The sequence below is a fragment of the Heptranchias perlo genome, unplaced genomic scaffold (genome assembly GCF_035084215.1).
Source record: "Heptranchias perlo isolate sHepPer1 unplaced genomic scaffold, sHepPer1.hap1 HAP1_SCAFFOLD_1346, whole genome shotgun sequence".
Lineage (NCBI taxonomy): Eukaryota > Metazoa > Chordata > Chondrichthyes > Hexanchiformes > Hexanchidae > Heptranchias > Heptranchias perlo.
In genome coordinates this window covers 6788-32762 of record NW_027138587.1, presented here as the reverse complement: position 1 = coordinate 32762, position 25975 = coordinate 6788, and the positions used below count along the sequence as shown (strand labels likewise).

The window sequence follows — 25975 nt, the reverse complement described above, 5'->3', positions numbered from 1 at the left end:
TATTCAATCCAGGACACTTTCTCCGCCCCCCCCCCCCTGCTGTGCCTCTCCATGTTTCCTACATTACAACAGTGACTACATTTCAGCAATACTTCATTGGCTGTAAAGTGCTTTAGAATGTCCTGAGGTCGTGAAAGGTGCTGTAGAAATGCAAGTTCTTTTTATCCGAGCCCCTGTCTGATTATTCAATCATGGTCTCTCTCTCCCCACCCCCCACCTGTCTATCTCCTATTATAGAACATTAGATGACTTTTCCAACCCTTTCCCCAGGGGTGGAAATTGAGAAATGCTGTTAAATATCCTGAAACCATCAATCATTTGTGTGCTGCAGGATGATGTGGGCCTGACTCTCTCGATCCTGGACTGGGGACTGGGTACAAGCAGGGACATTTTGGAGTCACCGAGCTGTTGTTTGAAGTGATGAAAAGATGTCACTGAGGAGAAGGTTAATTAATTTGCAGTTGACTTTATTGGGGAGAGGGACAGTCTTTCCATGGATCTCCCTGGCCAGTAACAGCTGCTGCCCCCAGCCCCAGGCCTGGGCTTGGGCCCAATGAAAGGCCCTTTGTATCTCCCATTTCAGTGCAGGGTTGAAGTACAACACTGTGAAGTGTGGCTCTCTGCTTCCTTTTGTAATGGATTCTACTCAATGAATGTCTGTTTACATTCACTTCCATCCCAATTTGATCCATGCTCGATTCCCAGCTGCTGGTTTGCCTGTTTGAATCTGACCGTGATTACAGAGTCTGGGATTAACTTCACGGCCCTCTTCAGCTGTCTGTGGGCTACAACCACTAAAGCTCTCCTCCCATAGTAGGGTGTTCTTCAATGCTCTGCACTTTCTTTAAGTTGGGCCTGACTGGGACATGGCAATGGGAGGAGGCCATTCAGCCCCTCGAGCCTGCTCCACCATGTAATTAGATCATAGCTGATCTGTGCCTCCCCTCCATTTCCCATCTTAGCCCCATATCGTCTGATCCCCTTACCCAATAAAAATCTATCGATCTCGGTCTTGAAAGATCCATTTGTCACCCAGCACCCACAGCCTTTTGGGAGAGAGAGTTCCAGATTTCTACTACCCTCAAATACCTGTTGGGCCTAGACTTCGACAAAGCATTCTTGCAAATCGATTCATCTTTCTACACTTAGCAGTCCTATCATATGAACACAGGAACAGGAGGAGGCCATTCAGCCCCTCAAGTCTGTTCCACCATTCAATTAGATCATGGCTGAACTGTACCTCAACTCCCTGTCCCACTGTTGATCCATGTTCCTTGGTAACCTTACCTAACAAATATCTATCAATTACAGTCTTGAACATTTAGATTGAGTTCCAGATTTCCACTCCCCTTTGGGAGAAAAAGTGCTTCCTGATTTCACTCCTGAATGGCCTGGCTGTAATTTTAAGATTGTGTCCCCTTGTTCTGGATTTCCCCACCAGAGGAAATAGTTTCTCCATATCTACCCTATCGAATCCTTTTATCATTTTAAACACCTCGATTAGATTGTCCCTCAATCTTCTAAACTCGAGGAAATACAAGACTAGTCTGTGCAACCTGTCCTCATAATTTAACCCTTTAGCCCTGGTCTCATTCTGGTGAATCTGTGCTGCACTCCCTCCAGGACCAATATCTCCTTCCTGAGGTGCGGTGCCCAGAACTGAACCCAGTCTCCAGATGTGGTCTGACCAGAGCTCTGTACAGCTGGAACATCACTTCCTCCCCTTTGTAATCCGGCCCCATGGAGATAAAGGCCAACATCCCATTGGCCTTTTGTATCTGTGCCCTAGCTTTGTGATTTTGTGTACCTGAACACCCAAATCCCTCTGCTCCTCCACAGCTCCTGGTCTCTCTCCATGAAGAAAATACTTTGATTTGTCTTTCTTAGATTCAGAGTGGACGACCTCACACTTCCCCACATTGAAATCCATTTGCCACAGTTTTGCCCACTCACTGAATCTGTTGCTGTTCCTTTGTAACTTCCTCATCTCCTGCACAACTTACTGTCCTTCCTAATTTAGTGTCGTCTGCAAAATTGGAGATGCAACTCACTATTCCGTTGTAATTCACTGAATATCCATCTGCTGGGCAGTTTCATCTTTCATGTGCCTCCCTCGGTCCGCGCTAACGATTCGGGGGCCTCCCTCGGTCCGCGCTAACGATTCGGGGGCCTCCCTCGGTCCGCGCTAACGATTCGGGGGCCTCCCTCGGTCCGCGCTAACGATTCGGGGGCCTCCCTCGGTCCGCGCTAACGATTCGGGGGCCTCCCTCGGTCCGCGCTAACGATTCGGGGGCCTCCCTCGGTCCGCGCTAACGATTCGGGGGTCGTACTTTGTTTCTTCATGCACTTTGACCCTGTCCTTTATCTTTGCTCGTTGTACACAGTCTGTGACCAGTTTGAAGAGAGAGAGAGCCAACTGTTCTGGTGCTTGAATTCTGGTATTAATCAGTCATTCATGTATTAACATTTTTAACTGGTATCAGCCCCGACTCGGTGGTAGTGCTGTCTCTCGCCTCTGAGACAATAGATTGTGGGTTCAAGTTCCACTCCAGAGGCTTGAGCACATCATGCACTCCCAGTGCGGTACTGAGGGAGTGCTGCACTGTCAAAGGTGCCGTGCGTTGGATGAGACATTAAACCGAGGCCCCGTCTGCCCTCTCAGGTGGACATAAAAGATCCCACGGTCCTATTGGCATGTCCTGGTCAATATTTATCCCTCAAACAACATCACGAAAAACAGATGATCTGGTCATTATCTCATTGCTGTTTGTGGGATCTTGCTGTGCGCAAATTGTCTGCTGCTTTCCCTTCATTACAACAGTGACTACACTTCAAAAGTATTTCATTGGATGTGAAGAGTTTTGGGACGTCCTGAGCGTGCTGTAGAAATGCTAGCTCTCTTCTGTGAGGTTAAATGATGTTCAAATTTGCACCTCCAGCTTTTGCCTCTCCTCATCCAAAGTGTATTTAAATCTATTGCACGGTAAGTACTGTACAACCCAACATGCCAGGGCCTGGTGCCTGCAAGCGGGTGTAGGCCCAGGTCCCATGAGCTGGGTGTAGGCCCGGGGTCTGGTGCCCAGGATGGAGGTGTAGGTCATAAGAACATAAGAAATAGGAGCAGGAGTAGCCCATCCGGCCCCTCGAGCCTGCTCCGCCGTTCAACAAGATCATGGCTGATCTTCTACCTCCCGCCATTTTCCTGCACCATCCCCATACCCCTCGATGACTTTAATATCTAGAAATCTATCGATCTCTGTTTTGATTGTACTCAATGACTGAGCCTCCACAGCCTCTGGGGTAGAGAATTCCAAAGATTCACCACCCTCTGAGTGAAGAAATTTCTCCTCATCTCAGTCCTAAATGGCTGACCCCTTATTCTGAGACTCTGACCCCTGGTTCTAGACTCCCCAGTCAGGGGAAACATTCTCCCTGCATCTACCATGTCGAGCCCTGTAAGAATTTTTTATGTTTCAATGAGATCACCTCTCATTCTTCTAAACTCTAGAGAATACAGGCCTAGTGTACTCAATCTCTCCTCATACGACAATCCCGCCATCCCAGGAATCAGTCTGGTGAACCTTTGTTGCACTCCCTCTATGGCAAATATATCCTTTCTTAGGTAAAGAGACCAAAATTGTACACAATACTCCAGGTGCGGTCTCACCAAGGCCCTACATAATTGCAGTAAGACATCTTTACTCCTGTACTCAAATCCTCTTGTAATAAAGGCCAACATACCATTTGCCTTCCTAATTGCTTGCTGCACCTGCATGTTTGCTTTCAGTGACTCATGTACAAGGACACCCAGGTCCCTTTGAACATCAACATTTCCCAATCTCTCACCATTTAAAAATACTCTGCATTTCTGTTTTTCCTACCAAAGTGGATAACTTCACATTTTTCCACATTATATTCCATCTGCCATGTTCTTGCCCACTCACTTAGCCTGTCCATATCCCCTTGAAGCCTCTTTGCATCCTCCTCACAACTCATATTCCCACCTAGTTTTGTGTCATCAGCAAACTTGGAAATATTACATTTGGTCCCTTCATCCAAATCATTGATATATATTGTGAATAGCTGGGGCCCAAGCACCGATCCCTGCGGTACCCCACTAGTCACTGCCTGCCAATCTGAAAAAGACCCGTTTATTCCTACTCTCTGTTTTCTGTCTGTTAACCAATTCTCAATCCATGCCAGTATATTACTCCCAATTCCATGTGCACTAACTTTGTTCACCAACCTCCTGTGTGGGACCTTATCGAAAACCTTCTGAAAATCCAAATACTGGTTCCCCCTTAACTATTCCTAATTGCTTGCAGTACTTGTAGGCTAACTTTTTGTGTTTCTTGTACGAGGACACCCAAGTCTCTCTGAACACAATGTTTCTCACCATTTAAAAAATATTCTGTTTTTCTATTCTTCCTACCAAAGTGAATAACCTCACAATTCCCCACATTATACTCCATCTGCCACCTTCTTGCCCACTCACTTAACCTGTCTATATCCCTTTGCAGAGTCTGTGTCCTCCTCACAGCTTACTTTCCCACCTAGCTTTGTATCATCAGTAAACTTGGATATATTACCCTGGTGTCAGTGCCCTGGTATTCTCTCTCGACTTTTTCCAGCCTATCACTGTATTTCCCACATTTATAATTTGAAGGCTACTTTCTAATAGCTCCACCTGGTGTTCACCATCAGGTTACTGAGATCCAAGTGAAGTCCCTTCAGTAAGTCAATCGTTGGACACTGTGAGGCTTTGACCGACTGTCTGTGCTGTAACAGGTCCTCTATGAACCTGTTTTCTCTGAGCCTGATCCCTCTGAACCCTCGGAGATCTCTGTGCTCCTCCAATTCTGGCCTCTTGTGCATCTCCTATTTTCATCGCTTCACCATTGGTGGCCGTGCCTTCAGCTACCTAGGTCCTAAGCTCTGGAATTCCCTCCCTAAACCTCTCTGTCTTTCTACCTCTCTCTCCTCTTTAAAGGCACTCCTTAAAACCCACCTTTTGGACAACTGTCCTGATATTTCCGTGTGTGGCTCGGTGTTAAATTTTGATAATTGCTCCTGTGAAGCTCCTTGGGATGTTTTACTAGTTAAAGGCGCTATATAAATGCAAGTTATTGTCGTCCTCTAGACCCAGAGGGGCACTCACCACAAAGAACTTATCTGGCAAATGGATTAATTTCTCTTGTGTGAATGTTTGGATGTGACTCACATCCTGTTGTGTCAGGAAAGGTTTGGCAAACACTTTTTCTTGATGTAGGAGCCCGCTAATCATTGGTTTTCTTGGCAACTGAACCTGTTGTGCAGACGGGTGCTGACGCAGCCTGTGACGGGCAGTCTCGGCACCTATCATACAGTGGGTCTCACCGTCAGTGGATCAGTAAACCCATGGTCACTACCCAACAACTCTCATTCATTCCTTCTGCTTTATTAACCTGTCCTCATTGTCCTCACCCCCTGTATTTCAGACTACGTTCTGCTCACATTGGAGGCCAAATAGTGGGTGAGTTCTTGTCATTCTCAAGGAAGTCCCCCCACCCCCCACACCAATTTTCTTTCTCTCTCTTTCCTCCCTCCACCCCAACCCCTTTCCCCAGAGGCACTGGGACCATTCCTAACCCTCTCTCGTATTACGGTTAGACAGTGAGATCCAGCAGATGGATGGCACTGATAGCACCCACACCCACACCGTGTCCAGCAGGGCTCGATCGATCGATCGATCGAGATCTTCAGCCCATCACTCTGTTCAGGCCGAGGGGACAATTAGTTTTGGGCAAAAGGAAATTCACCTGGGCCTGATTCTGGAACCTGAACTGTTCAGGGGTAATGGGGGAGAGGAGGAGGAGGAGGAGGAGGAGGAGGAGGAGGAGGAGGAGGAGGAGGAGGAGGAGGAGGCGGAGGAGGAGGAGGAGGAGGAGGAGGAGGAGGAGGAGGAGGAGGACGAGGACGAGGACGAGGACGAGGACGAGGACGAGGACGAGGACGAGGACGAGGACGAGGACGAGGACGAGGACGAGGACGAGGACGAGGACGAGGACGACTCAGAGAGCGGGCAGGTTCCTGTATCTCTGGGTGTTTCCATTGACTATACTGGGGTGGGTGAGGGTGAACAGGAGGTGGCCATTCAGCCCCTTGATCCTGTTGCTCCATTCAGTGAGATCATGGCTGATCTGTATCTCAACTCCATTTAATTGCCCTTGGTTCTGTATCCCATAATACCCTTACCCAACAAAAACATATCAATCTCAGTTTTGAAATTTTCAATTGATCCACGGCCTCTTTGGAGGAGAGAGTTCCAGATTCCCACTCCCCTTTGTGTTAAGAAGTGATTCCTGACATCACCCTGAACGGCCGAGCTCGAATTTTAAGGTTGTGTCCCCTTGTTCTGGACTCTCCCACCAGAGGAAATAGTTTCTCTCTTTAATCATGTTCAACACTTCAATTAGATCACCCCTCAATCTCCTAAACTCGAGGGAATACAAGCCCAGTCTGTGCAACCTGTCCTTGTCATTTAACCCTTTCAGTCCCGGTCTCATTCTGGTGAATCTGAGCTGCACCCTCTCCAGGGCCAATCTCTCCTTCCTGAGGTGCGGTGCCCAGAACTGAACCCAGTCTCCAGATGGGGTCTGATCAAGATTCTGTACAACTGTAATATCACTTCCTCCCATTTGTAATCCGGCCCCCGAGATTCCATTAGCCTTTTTTAGTATTTTTTTTGTACCTGTCCGCTTGCTGTTAGTGATTTCTGTCCATGGTCCCCGAAATCTCTCTGCTCTCCATAGTTCTGAGCTATTCTGATCGATCTTTCTTAGGTCCAAAGTGGATGACCTCACACTTTCCCACAGGATCTCTCCTGTTCTTCACTTTCATAAAAACCCTTTCTTTTAGTTTTAGACTATCTCTCACTTCCCTTGTTGACCAAGGTTGGTTGTTTGTTTACACATAGAGCTCTTACCCTTTAGGGGTATGTACAGGTCTTGTATCCCACTGTTCATCTGTAGTTTTATCCATTACTAGTTCTGCCCAGTCTATTGTGGTCAATTCCTGCCTCATCCCTCCATCAGCCGAACTGAAATTTAAAACCTTGATTCATGATTCACCTTCTCCCCCTCAAACCTAATATTGGAATCGATCATATTACGGTCACTGTTCACCAGGTGCTCCCTTACTGTTAGATTGTTGACTAATTCAGGCTCATTACTGATTATTAAATCTAAGATGGCCTGTTCTGTTGGTTCAAGAACATATTGTTCCAGAAAACTGTCCCGAATACACTCAAGAAATTCGCTGCCCTTATGACTCGAGCTGTTCTCCTTCCCCCAGTCTGTATGAAAATTAAAGTCTCCCATTACAGGAACCAGCCCTCCAGAGTAGTTGTATTAATGGGTATTTACATTGACTGTACAGGGGTGGGTGGGTGTGCGGGAGGGTGAGGGGTGTGAGGTGGGGTGGGGGAGGAGAGCGAGGATGTAGCAGGGTATTTGGGGGAAGGGGTGGGGTGTTTGAGGGGAGGGGAGGGGCGGAGTGTTCGAGAGGTTGGGAACGTCGGTTCATGTATATCTCCCTCACTTCGCTCTGTTTCCCCATAGGCTGCTCTGAGTGCTGTGTGAGATGTCTCAGGGGTGTCCCCTATGCCTCTCTCATCGCCACCATCCTGTGTTTTGTGGGAGTGGCCCTTTTCTGTGGCTGTGGCCATGAGGCCCTGTCGGGGACCGAGAAACTCATCGAGGATTACTTCTCCAATGACTTTATGGACTATGCTCTCCTGGTGAATGTGTAAGTATCCCTATGTCTTTCTCTTCTGCCTCTGCCTCACTCGCTGATTCGCTGCCTCCGCCCCTGGTCTCTTCCCCTCCCCCCCCCCCCCCCCCACATCGGGCCCTAGGTTTCCCCTAGTTTGTGGGTGGTGCAGTAAATAATGTAGATGGGATCAGAAAGTTGCAAAGAGACATTTCTAGATTCAGTGATTGGGCAAAACTGTGGTAGATGGAGTTCAATGTGGGCAAGTGTGAGGTCATCCAATTTGGACCTAAGACAGATAAATTAGACTTTTTTCTAAATGGCGAAAAGCTCGGAACAGTGGGGGAGCAGAGAGATTTGGGAGTCCAAGCTCACAAATCATTAAAAGCCAGTGGACAGGTACAAACAGCAATTAAAAAGGCTAATGGAATATTGGCCTTTACCTCAAGGGGGCCGGAATACAAAGGGGAGGAAGTGATGTTCCAGTTGTACAGAGCTCTGGTTAGACCCCATCTGGAGACTGGGTTCAGTTCTGGGCACCGCACCTCAGGAAGGAGATATTGGCCCTGGAGGGGGTGCAGCACAGATTCACCAGAATGATACCTGGTCTTAGAGGGTTAAATTATGAGGACAGTTTGCATAGACCAGGCTTGTATTCTCTTGAGTTTGGGAGATTGAGGGGTGATCTGATCGAGGAATTTAAAGTATTAAAAGGATTCAATGGGATAGATATGGAGAGAGAATTTCCTCCTGAGAGGAGAATGAAGAACAAAGGGACACAATCATAAAATTAGAGCCAGGCCGTTCAGGAGTGACATCAGGAAGGACTTTCACACAAAGGGGAGTGGAAATCCGGAAGTTTCGGTTCCCAAAGGCTGTGGATGCTGGGGGATAATTTGAGCTTTCAAAACTGAGATCAATAAATGTTTGTTGGGTAAAGGGATCAAGGTCCAGGGAGCTAAGACAGGTAAAAGGAGTTCCACAGATAAGCCAAGATCTCGTTGAGTGACAGAACAGGCTTGAGGGGCTGAATGGCCTCCTCCTGGTTCCTGTGATCCCCTCTCTATGCCTGTAGCTCCACATCTCTCATTTATATAGTTTCTCTATCTCTGTACCTAACCCGTGCTGTACCTGCCCTGGGAGTGTTTGATGGGACAGTGTAGAGGGAGCTTTACTCTGTATCTAACCCGTGCTGTACCTGCCCTGGGAGTGTTTGATGGGACAGTGTAGAGGGAGCTTTACTCTGTATCTAACCTGTGCTGTACCTGCCCTGGGAGTGTTTGATGGGACAGTGTAGAGGGAGCTTTACTCTGTATCTAACCCGTGCTGTACCTGCCCTGGGAGTGTTTGATGGGACAGTGTAGAGGGACCTTTACTCTGTATCTAACCCTGTACCTGCCCTGGGAGTGTTTGATGATAATGCTCTGTAAGCAGGAGTTGAATGTTTCGAGCCATCTCTGCTCGTGTGTCGTGTGATTCGCCCTCTTGTGGGAAATGTGTGAGTGAGTGTTGATGTTTTTAATCCTTTGGATGGCCTGTTCTCTCTCCTGCTCCCAGAATCCAGGTGTTCCAGTACGTTATCTACGGAACTGCATCTTTCTTTTTCCTGTACGGGGTGCTGCTGCTGGCGGAGGGATTCTACACCACCAGTGCTATCAAGGCCCTCTTCGGGGAATTCAGGACCACCATGTGTGGAAAGTGTGTCAGCGCAACGGTAAGACACTCGAAACCCGCACCCCGTGGAACTGTCCAGACCCTGAACCCTGACCTCTGCTCGCAGCTGGACTGTGAGCCCCAATAGGGTGTCGACATAAACGAATCATGGGGGTGGGGGGAGAGAATCTTGCATCGTAAATCAATTGTTGGGATGGGGGAATCTTACATCGTAAGTGAATAGATGGGATGGGGGAATCTTACATCGTAAGTGAATAGATGGGATGGGGGAATCTTACATCGTAAGTGAATTGTTGGGATGGGGGAATCTTACATCGTAAGTGAATTGTTGGGATGGGGGAATCTTACATCGTAAGTGAATTGTTGGGATGGGGGAATCTTACATCGTAAGTGAATTGTTGGGATGGGGGAATCTTACATCGTAAGTGAATTGTTGGGATGGGGGAATCTTACATCGTAAGTGAATTGTTGGGATGGGGAATCTTACATCGTAAGTGAATTGTTGGGATGGGGAATCTTGCATCGTAAGTGAATTGTTGGGATGGGGAATCTTACAATGGTGACATCATTGATACATTGCAAGTAGAAATTTAATACGTTCTGTTTTTCTCCGGTTGCTCTATTTTTAAGTCATGTTTTCCAGTGAATTTTCTCCAAGACTTGTCATGACTCCACAATCTGCTTTCCTAACCTCATGTCCCACCACAGTGTTGTTTTTAAATAATGATATCAAATCTAATTAGACACTGATCAATAATTCCCCCCTCCCCCACCGGCTCAGGGTGGGACACTATTGGGTGAATCCAACCACTTTTGCTCGGGGTGGTGGGAGGGACCTAGAGAGCGAACCAACTGGGACCCGGGGGGATCACAGGTAAACACAAAGCTGTTCTCACCTCACCCTCACAGCTGCACTCTCCTGCAAATATCTCTGGATCCGACCGGGCACCCTGGCTGATTTAGTTTTTACTCTTCCCACGGTTCACAAGATAGATTCCAATGGGAAGCCATTCAGCCCATCTTATCCATCCAGAATAAAAGAAATTTATAGAAAGAAACAACTTTCATTTATAAGGCACCTTTCACGGCCTCAGGATGTCCCAAAGCACTTTACAGCCAATTAAGTACTTTTGAAGTGTAGTCACTGTTGTAATGTAGGAAACGCTGCTGCCAATTTGCGCATAGCAAGATCCCACAAACAGCAATGTGATAATGACTAGGTCATCTGTTTTAGTGATGTTGGTTGAGGAATAAATATTGGCCAGGTCACAGGGGAGAACTCCCCTGCTCTCCTTCAAATAGTGCCATGGGATCTTTTACATCGACCTGAGAGGGCAGACGGGGCCTTGTTTTAACGTCTCATCTGAAAGACGGCACCTTCAACTGTGCAGCACTCCCTCAATACTGTACTGAAGCGTCAGTCTAGAACTTTGTGCTCCAGTCTCTGGAGTGGGACTTGAACCCACAATCTTCTGACTCGGGAGAGAGTGCTGCCCACTGAGTCACTCCTGACATCTATAGTCCCCCTCACATTATCTAACTGTTCCTTTCAATTAGTTAGAGGTTTTTGCCTCCAATACCAGCACAGAGTCCACTCCAAGTGTTGGTCACTCTGTGTGAAGAATTCTTCCTGACATCTGCCCACTTTTAACTCGTGTCCTCTTGTTCTAGTATGCTGACACACCTTGTAGTGCTCCAGATTAACCTCATCAAATTATTTCATATCCCTTTAGACTTCTATAAGGTTCACACTCAGTTGGTTCGTTTCTAGGTTAAAGTTCTGCAGATCCTCCAGTCTTCACCTGTAATTCATCCAGGGATCAGGACCCTGCTCTACACTACCTCCATCAGCTGAATGTTTCCCCAATGTGCTGGTTACCAAAACATCACCCATCACCGCTGACCTACATTGGCTCCCGGTCGCCAAACGTCTCCATTTTAAAATTCTCATTCTTGTTTTCAAATTCCTCCATGGCCCTCGCCCCTCCCTATCTCTGTAACCTCCTCCAGCCCTCCAACCCTCAGAGATCTCTGCGTTCCTCCAACTCTGGTCTCTGGTCCATCGCTCCACCATTGGTGGCCATGCCTTCAACTGCTGAGGCCCCAAGTTCTGGAATTCTCTCCCTAAACCTCTCTACCTCTCTCTCTTCCTTTAAGATGCTCCTTAAAACCTACCTCTTTGACCAAACTTTTGGTCACCTGTCCTAATAGCTCTTTCATTGGCTCGGTGTCAGTTTTTGTCTGATTACGCTTTTGTGAAGCACCTTGGGATGTTTTACTATATAAATACAAAGTTGTTGCTGGAGTGAAGGTGTGATCTGACCAGGATACTACAGTTTTACAATGACGTCCTCCGATTTGCACTCACTGATCCACTCACCGTTCCATTTGCTTATTGCTGCCCCAATGACCTAACATGTTAAGGCCCCAATCTGCTATCAATCTCTTTCCACTGTAGCTATTTCTACAGCATTTAAGGACATCCATTGATCCTGCCAATTTGTGGGAGCTTTCAATTGTCTGTATTGAGTTTCAATCTTCCACTAATTTGCTTCATTTCAGATTTTCCCTATCTCCCCAGCTGCTTCACCCATGTCCACAGCCCCACTCTTCCCACCACTTACCCGCACAGCTGTCTATATCAGGCAAATAGTGTTGACCATTTTCCATTACCATAGGCATCAATTGCAAAGGCACCACTTAAGCCGCATTAAGCGTGCCGACTATTTCGGGCAGTTCAAGCTGCTGTTCATAGTTGTTCGTTCTTTAGTCCCATTCACAGCATCCTGGAACGGAACGCATTCTGGCCCCGTTTTAAAATTAACACGTCACTTTTCTGTTACCAGTGACAAAGATGAGAGCGCGGACCCGACCCGTCTAACTCGCCCTCCTACAGACTCCTTCCATCCTCCCCCATCACAGTCTGACCACCTCTTTAATGGTCCCAGGGCTTGTAGAGAAGTTAGAGTCTGGGAGGTACTGAGTAATGGCACGAGTTATGTAGACAGTAAATGGAGAGACTGGATGAAGATTCCCTCCGTGCTTTCGGTGCAGCTGAATTTCTTGCCCCTGGTGTGTTGCTGGCCACACCCAGGACCTCGGCTGTCAGGTTATATCATTTATAGTGGACAAATCATGTCGACACCAACACGCCCACTATGCATAGTGGGGACTCTACTGTATGCCATCTTGGCCAGTTTGTATTGGGTTTGCATATCTAAAGTTAGGAACAGCTAGGGGTCCCAGCATCAAATACTGGGGCCACTCCACTCCACCCCTCCGCTCCCACCACCCTGACATCACATCCTAACAAGTACCCCTTTCAAACAATTCTTTGTCCCCACCCAGAATTTACCTTGAATTCCCACTGCTCTTGAAATCAATTCGCAGCCTTTCACAAGGAACTTTATCAAAGGCCCTTTGGGAATCTAGCACATCCTAGCACATCACATCACATGGTTTTCCCACTGTCTGCTTGGGATGTCACCTCCTCAAAACAAGAGTCAGTGAGGTTCGATGGGCACTGAGGCCAATGTAGTGACCCAGCTGATATCAACTACTTCAGCATAGACTAAGGATGGCCACTGGGACTTCTGGTTTGGAACGTTCCCTCTCTCTGCTCTCGACCAACTGAACCTTTGGGGGAAGTCAAGGTATTGTTTTAAAGTTAAATCTTCTTTGATAGAGCCCTTCCCTGTGCAGGGTAGCCTTGTATATGAGCCCAGCCTCAAGCTACGTCATCCCCCCACTATCTGCGTAACCCATGGATATTCCTGCCTGGGCCTAGTATCTGAAGTCCATGCTCTGGATTCAAAGTTTCCTCCCATCAGATCCAGCCACAAATTATAAAAATGATTAGAAATGGCCCAATAAAGGGCATGTTCTCACTGGAAAAGAGGAGGTTGAGAGGTGATGTGATGCTGTTTATCGGATTCTAAAGGGACTGGATAATGTGGACCGTGACCAGCTGTTTCACCCTGTCCAGAACAGTAGAACCCGAGGACACGGCCTGTGTTTGAAGGGGGAAAATTCAAAACTAATCTGTGGAAACAATATTTCAGTGAGGGAGTGGTCAATCTATGGAGCAGGCTCCCTGGGGAGATGGTGGAATCAGTTAGTATCGATTCATTCAAGAGCAAATTAGAGAGATTTCTTTCCGAAAATAATATTTTGGGACTCAGTATCTGAGTAATTTCAGACATAACATGTGGTCAGTGTAGCATGCTCGGGAGTAAAAAGGTGAATTTGAAGTTGTGCTCTCCCCCACTGGGGGCTTTCCTCAACTCATGTCTGGGCCTGTTGGAGATTGATTGCTGTGATTAATCAACAACTCCATTATCGTTGTATCATGTGACTACCAGGATGGACCGTGGTCTTTCTCGTCTAGCAATTCCTATGTACAATGTATCTAATGGGTCCTTTGTCCCTACTTGTTCTGTGGGGTGTTGTTTAGTAAACCTCTTTGATAAAGCTCCTTTTGCAGTATGAAGAAAAAACTGAACCATTGCACCTGAACACCTTGGCCTAGCTTGTAATTGGCTTCAAGCTCGTGTTTGACGGTGAGTCCTGCAGGGGTGAAGATTACACCCAATAACTGACTTATTTAAAGTACATTTTGACCCATTTTCGACTTTAATGCCAGTTCAAGGTCTAATTGTGTAGTGATTGCGATTGTCCAGTTCCATTCTGCACGGTTGGATTATTGAGAGGTTTCCTGGGTGGGATAACGTTTTTCCAGCACAGTTTCTCTCCCCATGTCGGGCTGATCTCAGCCATGTTTCCCACTGACCTCTCCTCTTCTTGTAGTTCATCTTCCTGACCTATGCCCTGGGCGTGACCTGGATGGGAGTCTTCGCCATCTCTGCGTTACCGGTCTACATTTACTACACTATGTGGTCCGCTTGCCAGCTGGTCAAGAATGTGCCCGATACTGGCATAAGCTTCGATGATATCTGTGTGGATGCCAGGCAGTACGGTATGGAATCGGGCCACTTTTAAAAGTTTAAAACATTTCTTAAAATAATATTATGACTTTTTTCCTTGTGGGCACACGTGCCCTACGGGCACAAGCCTCACTGTACAGGACACCCTTGGGGAAAAGGTCACTGTCTCTCAGTACAGGATACCCTGGGGGCAAGGGTCAACATGCCACAGTACAGGACACCCCCAGGGGGAATGGCTAACATTGTATAGTGCAGGATAGCACAAAGGGGAAGAGCCAGGGACCATGGCGCTGGACATCAGCAGCGTTAAACACAGCAGAAAAGATCACCTGGTCAATCAAGAAGTAGCAGTCAGAGGATGAGGAGCTTTGGTTTTAAAGCCTTAAGATTATAAGAGGAAGGAACGATTGAGGGAGGTGTCGCGTAACATTAAGGTCCTGGGAAAGAATGTGTTAGAGGTTGAGATTGCAGTGGCCTTTCATTGGGTAGTGGAATCTGGAACCCAGATCTTCCCCTAAAAGACTCTGGATGCTGGGAGTCAATTGGAGATTACAACAGTGAGATTGATAGATTTTTGTTAGGTAAGGGATATGGAGCAAAGCGGGGTGGATGGAGTCAAGATACAGACCAGTCAAGATCTAATTGAATGGCAGAGCAGGTGCGAGGGGCTGAATGGCCTCCTCCTGCTCCTAATGTTCATGTGACTTTCTGGTTGGTGAGCTCAGTTGGGTTCTGATGGTGAACTGGTTTGTACTGCAGTCATCCAATAAAGGTGTGAAGGAAACTCAACAACCAGCTTGTATCAGAACCTAAAACCTTTATTGCATTGGATATAATGTACCTTTTTCTGGATCTCATCCCCATTTCCTTACCTCTTGTTGTTTCAGGGATCCTGCCGTGGAATGCCAGTCCAGGGAAGATCTGCGGCCTGACTTTAGCGGCTGCTTGTAACACCTCGGAGGTAGGTGCTGATCCGAACAGATCAGTTCACATCTTCTTCCACTCTCCACATATTCACCCAATAAGCTGATGCCTCAAACCTGCAGCAGAGAAAATAAACCCTTCCCCTCACTCACTCACTTCCATTTGGGCTTTGAGTTTGAGTCTAGTCCTCAAAATGGCTTGTAACTCAAAGGCTGTGGAAATGTCATGCTGGTGCATGAGGGGAGTCATCATTACTCTGTATCTAACCCGTGCTGTACCTGCCCTGGGAGTGTTTGATGGGACAGTGTAGAGGGAGCTTTACTCTGTATCTAACCCGTGCTGTACCTGCCCTGGGAGTGTTTGATGGGACAGTGTAGAGGGAGCTTTACTCTGTATCTAACCTGTGCTGTACCTGATCTGGGAGTGTTTGATGGGACAGTGTAGAGGGAGCTTTACTCTGTATCTAACCCCGTGCTGTACCTGCCCTGGGAGTGTTTGATGGGACAGTGTAGAGGGAGCTTTACTCTGTATCTAACCCGTGCTGTACCTGATCTGGGAGTGTTTGATGGGACAGTGTAGAGGGAACAATTCACAAGTGAATGATTCCCACTTGACTCAGCTGCCAGGAAATGACCAATGCCTGTCGAACCCCAAGAATGCATAACTCAAAGAGCAGATAAAATTACTCTCCAGGGCACATGCCAGTACCAGATGCTCCTGAATTGAAGGGAGGGGGGCGGGGAAGCCTTTGTATAATCAACTGACTTGCAGCCTGACCCTTTTGTTCGGTTGGTGTTGTGTTTAACGTTGAACTCCTTTGACCAGTAATTCTCCGTGTTTTGGGTACAGTTGGAGTCGACCTACCATTTGTTCATTGCGACGTTTGTGGGGGCTGCAGCTACTGTCATTGCTTTGGTAAGTCAACAAGGGGAGATATACGGGGTGTAGTGAGTGTGATTTACTGTGTGTGTGAAAATAAGAGAAACTTTCAGCTACCACAACGGAAGATGGATAGAGCACAAAATACACCAGTAACGTGCACGCAGACAGACATGTGTACAAGCTCTCGCAGATTCGTGCAGACTTCCATTTGTGCACACACATGTATACATGCCTGAGTTCAGAGCTCATCACCTACGCTGGATAACCTGTTCTGAGCTGGAGGATGGTGCACAGCTGGTGAATGGGCCCCGTTAATGTGGCTGATAGTCTTTGTATGATCACATTTGGCTTTCACATACTGTACAAACTGTAATGTTCTTTTTCTTCACCCTCCCCTCACCTCCCCTCACCTCCCTCACCACCTCAGCTAACCTACATGATGTCCTCCACCTATAACTTTGCTGTTCTGAAGTTTCTGAGTCGGGATGACTGCTGCACGAAATTCTAACTTAAGCACAGACTGCGCCCACCTCTCCCCCTCTCTCCTCCGCCTCGTTTGCACAGCTTTAATCTGGGAATCTTCACGGACTGTTAGGTGGCTCCTCACACCCTCTGAATCCTCAGTAACAGCTGCCCCTCGCCACACACCGACCCTGAGCTCATCACGTAACCTCCACGTAAACCAAAACAAACTGTAATGTAGTGCAAAAGACATAGGTGTAACGCAAGGGAACTTTTTAACTGCTGGTTTTAGTATTAAATAAGCTTGTGTATTCAAACCCATTTTACAAGCAGAGAAAATATATCTAGAATCTCAGGGCTTGAAATTGTTTGTTTTTAAACATCTCCTTTTGCAAGTAGTGTAGATTCTGTTTATCTACCATGTAGTTTGTGCATTCTGGGCTTATACCAGCTTCACGTGTGAACTTAAGAGTTGTGAAAATAAAAAGGTTTGAGTCTGTGAACTAGTCACGATGATGTGGGTTCCTCTTCCTGTCCTGGTATTGGTACCATCCACAGTGAAGGCAGTCACTGAACATCCTCCATTACTGACCAACACTGGAGCCGAGGGAGCTGGACAGCTTCATCCTGAGGGGAGGGGAGAATGGAGGACTGCCAACTCTGGTTGGAGTCATTCCTGACCTCGCGATGGTCACAAATGTCCCCGTATTGACCGTGTGAAGGTCGGGTCCCCGTATTGACCGTGTAAAGGTCGGGTCCCCATATTGACCGTGTAAAGGTCGGGTCCCCGTATTGACCGTGTAAAGGCCGGGTCCCCGTATTGACCGTGTAAAGGCCGGGTCCCCGTATTGACCGTGTAAAGGTCGGGTCCCCGTATTGACCGTGTAAAGGCCGGGTCCCCGTATTGACCGTGTAAAGGCCGGGTCCCCGTATTGACCGTGTGAAGGTCGGGTCCCCGTATTGACCGTGTAAAGGCCGGGTCCCGGTATTGACCGTGTAAAGGCCGGGTCCCCGTATTGACCGTGTAAAGGCCGGGTCCCCGTATTGACCGTGTAAAGGTCGGGTCCCCGTATTGACCGTGTGAAGGTCGGGTCCCCGTATTGACCGTGTGAAGGTCGGGTCCCCGTATTGACCGTGTGAAGGTCGGGTCCCCGTATTGACCGTGTAAAGGCCGGGTCCCCGTATTGACCGTGTGAAGGTCGGGTCCCCGTATTGACCGTGTAAAGGCCGGGTCCCCGTATTGACCGTGTAAAGGTCGGGTCCCCGTATTGACCGTGTGAAGGTCGGGTCCCCGGTATTGACCGTGTAAAGGTCGGGTCCCGGTATTGACCGTGTAAAGGTCGGGTCCCCGTATTGACCGTATGAAGGTCGGGTCCCCGTATTGACCGTATGAAGGTCGGGTCCCCGTATTGACCGTGTAAAGGCCGGGTCCCCGTATTGACCGTGTGAAGGTCGGGTCCCCGTATTGACCGTGTAAAGGCCGGGTCCCCGTATTGACCGTGTAAAGGTCGGGTCCCCGTATTGACCGTGTAAAGGTCGGGTCCCCGTATTGACCGTGTGAAGGTCGGGTCCCCGTATTGACCGTGTGAAGGTCGGGTCCCCGTATTGACCGTGTAAAGGCCGGGTCCCGGTATTGACCGTGTAAAGGCCGGGTCCCGGTATTGACCGTGTAAAGGCCGGGTCCCGGTATTGACCGTGTAAAGGCCGGGTCCCCGTATTGACCGTGTGAAGGTCGGGTCCCCGTATTGACCGTGTAAAGGCCGGGTCCCCGTATTGACCGTGTAAAGGTCGGGTCCCCGTATTGACCGTGTGAAGGTCGGGTCCCCGTATTGACCGTGTGAAGGCCGGGTCCCTGTATTGACCGTGTAAAGGCCGGGTCCCCGTATTGACCGTGTAAAGGCCGGGTCCCCGTATTGACCGTGTAAAGGCCGGGTCCCCGTATTGACCGTGTAAAGGCCGGGTCCCCGTATTGACCGTGTGAAGGTCGGGTCCCCGTATTGACCGTGTAAAGGCCGGGTCCCCGTATTGACCGTGTAAAGGCCGGGTCCCCGTATTGACCGTATCAAGGTCGGGTCCCGGTATTGACCGTGTAAAGGCCGGGTCCCCGTATTGACCGTGTAAAGGCCGGGTCCCGGTATTGACCGTGTAAAGGCCGGGTCCCCGTATTGACCGTGTAAAGGCCGGGTCCCCGTATTGACCGTGTGAAGGTCGGGTCCCCGTATTGACCGTGTGAAGGTCGGGTCCCCGTATTGACCGTGTGAAGGTCGGGTCCCCGTATTGACCGTGTAAAGGCCGGGTCCCCGTATTGACCGTGTGAAGGCCGGGTCCCCGTATTGACCGTGTGAAGGTCGGGTCCCCGTATTGACCGTGTGAAGGTCGGGTCCCCGTATTGACCGTGTAAAGGCCGGGTCCCCGTATTGACCGTGTGAAGGTCGGGTCCCCGTATTGACCGTGTAAAGGCCGGGTCCCCGTATTGACCGTGTAAAGGCCGGGTCCCGGTATTGACCGTGTGAAGGCCGGGTCCCCGTATTGACCGTGTAAAGGCCGGGTCCCGGTATTGACCGTGTAAAGGCCGGGTCCCGGTATTGACCGTGTAAAGGCCGGGTCCCCGTATTGACCGTGTAAAGGTCGGGTCCCCGTATTGACCGTGTAAAGGCCGGGTCCGGGTATTGACCGTGTAAAGGCCGGGTCCCCGTATTGACCGTGTAAAGGTCGGGTCCCCGTATTGACCGTGTAAAGGCCGGGTCCCGGTATTGACCGTGTAAAGGCCGGGTCCCCGTATTGACCGTGTAAAGGCCGGGTCCCCGTATTGACCGTGTAAAGGCCGGGTCCCCGTATTGACCGTGTAAAGGCCGGGTCCCCGTATTGACCGTATGAAGGCCGGGTCCCCGTATTGACCGTGTAAAGGCCGGGTCCCCGTATTGACCGTGTAAAGGCCGGGTCCCCGTATTGACCGTGTAAAGGCCGGGTCCCGGTATTGACCGTATGAAGGCCGGGTCCCCGTATTGACCGTATGAAGGTCGGGTCCCCGTATTGACCGTGTGAAGGTCGGGTCCCCGTATTGACCGTGTGAAGGTCGGGTCCCCGTATTGACCGTGTGAAGGTCGGGTCCCCGTATTGACCGTGTAAAGGTCGGGTCCCCGTATTGACCGTGTAAAGGCTGGGTCCCCGTATTGACCGTGTAAAGGCCGGGTCCCCGTATTGACCGTGTAAAGGCCGGGTCCCCGTATTGACCGTATGAAGGTCGGGTCCCCGTATTGACCGTGTGAAGGTCGGGTCTCCGTATTGACCGTGTAAAGGCCGGGTCCCCGTATTGACCGTGTAAAGGCCGGGTCCCCGTATTGACCGTATGAAGGTCGGGTCCCCGTATTGACCGTGTAAAGGCCGGGTCCCCGTATTGACCGTGTAAAGGCCGGGTCCCCGTATTGACCGTGTAAAGGCCGGGTCCCCGTATTGGCCGTGTGAAGGCCGGGTCCCCGTATTGGCCGTGTAAAGGCCGGGTCCCCGTATTGACCGTGTAAAGGCCGGGTCCCCGTATTGGCCGTGTGAAGGCCGGGTCCCCGTATTGACCGTGTAAAGGCCGGGTCCCCGTATTGACCGTATGAAGGTCGGGTCCCCGTATTGACCGTATGAAGGTCGGGTCTCCGTATTGACCGTATGAAGGTCGGGTCCCCGTATTGACCGTGTGAAGGCCGGGTCCCTGTATTGACCGTGTAAAGGCCGGGTCCCCGTATTGACCGTGTAAAGGCCGGGTCCCGGTATTGACCGTGTAAAGGCTGGGTCCCGGTATTGACCGTGTAAAGGCCGGGTCCCCGTATTGACCGTGTAAAGGCCGGGTCCCCGTATTGACCGTGTAAAGGCCGGGTCCCCGTATTGACCGTGTAAAGGTCGGGTCCCCGTATTGACCGTGTAAAGGCCGGGTCCCCGTATTGACCGTGTAAAGGTCGGGTCCCCGTATTGACCGTGTAAAGGCCGGGTCCCCGTATTGACCGTATGAAGGTCGGGTCCCCGTATTGACCGTGTAAAGGCCGGGTCCCGGTATTGACCGTGTAAAGGTCGGGTCCCCGTATTGACCGTGTAAAGGCCGGGTCCCCGTATTGACCGTGTAAAGGTCGGGTCCCCGTATTGACCGTATGAAGGTCGGGTCCCCGTATTGACCATGTAAAGGCCGGGTCCCCGTATTGACCGTGTAAAGGCCGGGTCCCCGTATTGACCGTGTAAAGGCCGGGTCCGGGTATTGACCGTGTAAAGGCCGGGTCCCCGTATTGACCGTGTAAAGGCCGGGTCCCCGTATTGACCGTGTAAAGGCCGGGTCCCCGTATTGACCGTGTAAAGGCCGGGTCCCCGTATTGACCGTGTAAAGGCCGGGTCCGGGTATTGACCGTGTAAAGGCCGGGTCCCCGTATTGACCGTGTAAAGGCCGGGTCCCCGTATTGACCGTGTAAAGGCCGGGTCCCCGTATTGACCGTGTAAAGGCCGGGTCCCCGTATTGACCGTATCAAGGCCGGGTCCCTGTAGTTGAGTATTTTTCTCATGGTTTCACACCAGTAGCTGTTGTGCGACAAATTCCAAGAATCAGGAGACCCACGGTGAGCAGAGGAAGAGGGGGAACCGAAGGCGGGGAAGTGATTTACAGAAGGGAGATCAGAGATGGGAGGAACTTTGATTCATCCGAACAATGACAGACGGGAAAAGACCCTCTGGTCTATCGGGCCTATCCCACACAATTGGCATACCTTGTGTATCACAATATATACACTCCCCACCCCACCCAAAACCATGGGATCTCCTGGGAGAGGTGAGAAACCAGATTATAAACCAAAGCCACTTTGGGGAAATAGTTCCCCGACCCCCTTAGACGATCGAAACTAGTCCAGGAGATCACTCTGCCCTGATAATTCTCTGCATTATCGTCCTTTTGCACGAGGTGATCTCCACCCCAGACAGAAACAGATCCGACTCTCGCTTGAAGGAATTCAGCGAATCACCGTCCACCCGCTCAAGACAGCAGCCTGTTCCAGAGGCCCACTATTCTCCGGGGGGAAAAGAACCGCCTCCTGACATCGAACCTCGATCTGGCCTCGTACAACTTAAAATTATCACCCGCATCCCCCCTCAAGGATTTATTTGGAACAAGTTGTCAACTGAAACACAATCTATTCCTTTCATCATCTTACAAACCACAATCAGATCACCCCTGCGTCTACACTTCTCTAAAGTGTAGAGTCCCACCTCCTTTAGCCTATCTTGATAACTAAGATGCTTTAAACTGGGAATTAGTCCAGTGAACCTCCTCTGCACCCTTTCCAAAGCCTCACTATCACCCACCATATGAGGAAATCAACTGAGGTCTGACCAAGGCCTTGTCCACCAGTAATTAATGGTAACTCACTGAAGGGATGGTGCAGTCTGCCCTGGAGAGGGTGAAATCTAGTATTACAGGACAGTGTAGAGGGAGCTTTACTCTGTATCTAACCCGTGCTGTACCTGTGCTGGGAGTGTTTGATGGGACAGTGTAGAGGGAGCTTTACTCTGTATCTAACCCTGTACCTGCCCTGGGAGTGTTTGATGGGACAGTGTAGAGGGAGCTTTACTCTGTATCTAACCCGTGCTGTACCTGTGCTGGGAGTGTTTGATGGGACAGTGTAGAGGGAGCTTTACTCTGTATCTAACCCTGTACCTGCCCTGGGAGTGTTTGATGGGACAGTGTAGAGGGAGCTTTACTCTGTATCTAACCCTGTACCTGCCCTGGGAGTGTTTGATGGGACAGTGTAGAGGGAGCTTTACTCTGTATCTAACCCTGTACCTGCCCTGGGAGTGTTTGATGGGACAGTGTAGAGGGAGCTTTACTCTGTATCTAACCCTGTACCTGCCCTGGGAGTGTTTGATGGGACAGTGTAGAGGGAGCTTTACTCTGTATCTAACCCTGTACCTGCCCTGGGAGTGTTTGACGGGACAGTGTAGAGGGAGCTTTACTCTGTATCTAACCCGTGCTGTACCTGCCCTGGGAGTGTTTGATGGGACAGTGTAGACGGAGCTTTACTCTGTATCTAACCCGTGCTGTACCTGCCCTGGGAGTGTTTGATGGGACAGTGTAGAGGGAGCTTTACTCTGTATCTAACCCGTGCTGTACCTGCCCTGGGAGTGTTTGATGGGACAGTGTAGAGGGAGCTTTACTCTGTATCTAACCCGTGCTGTACCTGCCCTGGGAGTGTTTGATGGGACAGTGTAGAGGGAGCTTTACTCTGTATCTAACCCTGTACCTGCCCTGGGAGTGTTTGATGGGACAGTGTAGAGGGAGCTTTACTCTGTATCTAACCCTGTACCTGCCCTGGGAGTGTTTGATGGGACAGTGTAGAGGGAGCTTTACTCTGTATCTAACCCTGTACCTGCCCTGGGAGTGTTTGATGGGACAGTGAAGCTGATTCGGATCGGTTTTTCCCCACCTCTTTTCTAGTCACTTCCCACCTGGTATCTCATCACAAGTGACAGAGGCAAGTCACACTGTACTTGGTACTTGGCTGGGCAGCTTGTTGTTATTAACAGATACAAGGCCTGGTGGTGTGTGTTAAAGAGGCACTTTCACATCCATCTCCAGTGTAACTCACTGCCCCAATAGATCAAACACAATTGCTCGTGTTTCTTTAAACTCACCTCATTGAGAACAAGCAAGAGGGAATGTCAGTCTGGGCTAGGTGTGGTTAGGCAGCCTTGACCCAGTTTATAGTGGGAGTAAGTGACAGCACAAAGCTGTCTCTTCACTGGGCCCTGCCAGGCTGGACTATAGTGAGAACAGTCCCCATTGGTACTGACTCTCCTCAGGCATGTTGATGGGGCCGAGGGGAGGGAGCTGCACTCTGCACCTGGCCTGTCCTTGATGCCAAAATTGGTAAAAGATTACCAAAGTTTCGCTGAGCGCAAAAAGTCGCCCGCATAACTCAGTATCCCGAATTCACGGAGTGTGCAGCAATGTCTTCAGCCCCTGGAGCAGAGGCAGGTGTGGGCCTGAAGTCTGGTTACACGTGTGCGTGTTTGTATCTGTCTGTCTGTCTGTCCCTGTGAGCATCGTCTGTCTCCCATTTCCCCCCCCCTCCCCCACTATCTCCACACCTCTCTTTATAGATCAACTTCCTGCTCTGTCTGTCGGCCAACCGGGCGTACGCTAAGGAAGCTACCGAAACCAAACTGTGCGAGGAGTTACGGGCGAAGGAGAGCCAGGAGCTGCGTCAGCTGGAGACTCGCCACTGAAAACGGGCCGGGACGTTCGATTTCTCACACGTTGGGTTTAAGACAACGTGCTCCAGTCAGGATTCTAGTCTACTGCTGTTCAACATTGGCATTCTGAACCTTAATGAACAGAGAACTTCACCTCTGAACTCGAGGTGAGGATTAGTCTCCCTGAGCAAGCTTTGGCCCAAGCCTGGCTGTTATTGTGTAGAAATTAAAATAACCTGTCCACCAATGGAGGCCTCTCAACTGCCTGATGCAGATTAAAATATTGTATCTTTGGAAGAAAATAAAGAAAGATTTGCATTTCTACAGCACTTTACATGACCTCAGGACATCCCAAAACACTTTATAGCCAATGAACTACTTTTTGAAGTGTAGTCACTGTTGTAATGTAGGAAAAGCGGCAAACAATTGGTGCACAGCAAGAACCCACAAACAGCAATGTGATAATGACCAGATAACCTGTTTGTGATGTTGGTTGAGGGATAAATATTGGCCAGGACACCGGGGAGAACTCCCCTGCTCATCTTTGAAATAGTGGCATGGAATCTTTGACGTCCGCCTGAGAGGGCAGATGGGGCCTCAGTTTGACATCTCATCCAAAAAAATGGCACCTCCCTCAGTACTGCACTGGAGAGTCAGCCTGATTTTGTGCTCAAGTCTCTGGAGTGGGACTCGAACCCACGACCGTCTGACTCAGACGAGAGAGAGAGAGAGAGAGAGAGAGAGAGAGAGAGAATGCTGCCCACTGAGCCATGGTGGACACGTCTGTCCAGCCCATATCTACTCATCCAATAGTCAGTTTGGGTATTTTGGAAACACAAGATTGGTTAATAACAAATGTTTTTTTTAAAAGAGTCCAAAGCAGGACCTATTCTATAACTCTTGGGGAGCTCCCCCTTAGGGTCACTCTCACCATCCTGTAAATAAATCCCAAAACACCGAGAGGCAGACACCCAGCATCGGTCATCCGGCAAAGGAGGTGATGGGATTCCAGTGGGAGAGCGCAGTGTTGGAAGAGAAGGTAACTAGGAACTACCAGTCAAATACTCCACTGTGGGAGAACAGCCGAGAGGTGTTAAAGGGGACCAATCAAACTAAAAAAGGAGATCCCAGGGGATATAGAAGTGAAAGAAGGCACGAGAGAGATAGAAATGTAACTGGGAACACTGGAGAGAAGTAAAATCAAAAGGAGACAAACAGGAGAAGTAAAAGGGGAACAGTCAAGAGGGGCATAATTCAGATAAAAGCAGGGAAGGGGTGTTTGCGGGGGAGGTTTGAGCGAGAATGCTGTGATACAAATTCGGGCCTGTCGCAATAGTTTCTTGGGTTCTGGGGTCAATCCCATAAGCAGTCTGAACCCTTCCCTTTTACCAGAGGTGAACCCCACCTGCCTGACCTGACCCCATGACCCACCATCCAGCTACTGCCACTATGCTGTGAGGGGTAGAGGGTGTGAGCATTGAGGGTGTAGGTTTTGGAAGAAAGATGTTGAGTATTAATTGTTTCTTTTAGTCTTACAAAAAAACTGCATGAGGTGCATTCTCCAGATTATTCAAATGCATTAAAAAAGGTGCATGACACAGATCATTAATTGCGGGGGATGAAAGAGGATTGAGAATGAAAGACAGGAATATGAGAGGGAGATACAAACAAATCTTTATTCAAAGAGCCTGCAGGCTAAAGTCATGACACAACTCAACAAAGTTAGTTTCATCTGCTCTCTCGGGCTGAGTCAGGCTGGAATAAAGAATGCTTGACACGTCCGACAAATGGGCAGCGTTAGTTTGGACCCATGTGGGTTCCCAAAGCGATACCTTTCCTCTGGAGGAAGTGAGTGGAGTTAAAGGAAAGTTGGGAGGTGTTCAAAAGAAGAATTTAACGTGATCCAGAACCACTTTATACCCCTAGGGGCAAGAGCTGAACTTGCCAAAAAAAGCAGCCGTGGACGACAAAAGAGGTAAGGAAAAACATAAAACTAAAAGAAAAATGTGAAAAATAGCTCCGATCCTGGTGACTGGGAGAGATACAAAGTACAGCAAAGGGTGACAAAACAGATAGTAAGAGCTACGAAAAGTAGTATGAAAAGAAACTTGAAAGGGATATCAAAA

The 25975-nt window shown here is 49.3% G+C and overlaps 1 protein-coding gene across 2 annotated transcripts; it reads left to right on the top strand.

Moving 5' to 3' along the window:
• Positions 1-378: 378 nt before the first annotated feature.
• LOC137308638 (proteolipid protein DM alpha-like) lies at positions 379-24155 on the top strand. Of its 2 annotated transcripts, none has more exons than XM_067977242.1 (7): positions 379-445; positions 7599-7785; positions 9307-9463; positions 14230-14398; positions 15254-15327; positions 16140-16205; positions 23757-24155. In XM_067977242.1, the coding sequence occupies exons 2-7, from the start codon at positions 7760-7762 to the stop codon at positions 23880-23882; spliced, it is 618 nt and encodes a 205-aa protein (XP_067833343.1). In that variant the 5' UTR covers positions 379-445; positions 7599-7759; the 3' UTR covers positions 23883-24155. The 2 variants fall into 2 exon arrangements, with proteins under 2 accessions (XP_067833343.1, XP_067833344.1); XM_067977243.1 differs by lacking the exon at positions 23757-24155 and adding an exon at positions 16600-17090.
• Positions 24156-25975: the final 1820 nt, after the last annotated feature.

Bases quoted from the DNA above. Each gene is read 5' to 3' on its own strand.
- LOC137308638 (XM_067977242.1), top strand. From the start codon at position 7,760: ATGGACTATGCTCTCCTGGTGAATGT. The intron at 15,328-16,139 runs GTAGGTGCTGAT...TTTTGGGTACAG, and splicing joins CTGCTTGTAACACCTCGGAG to TTGGAGTCGACCTACCATTT. The intron at 16,206-23,756 runs GTAAGTCAACAA...CTCTCTTTATAG, and splicing joins CAGCTACTGTCATTGCTTTG to ATCAACTTCCTGCTCTGTCT.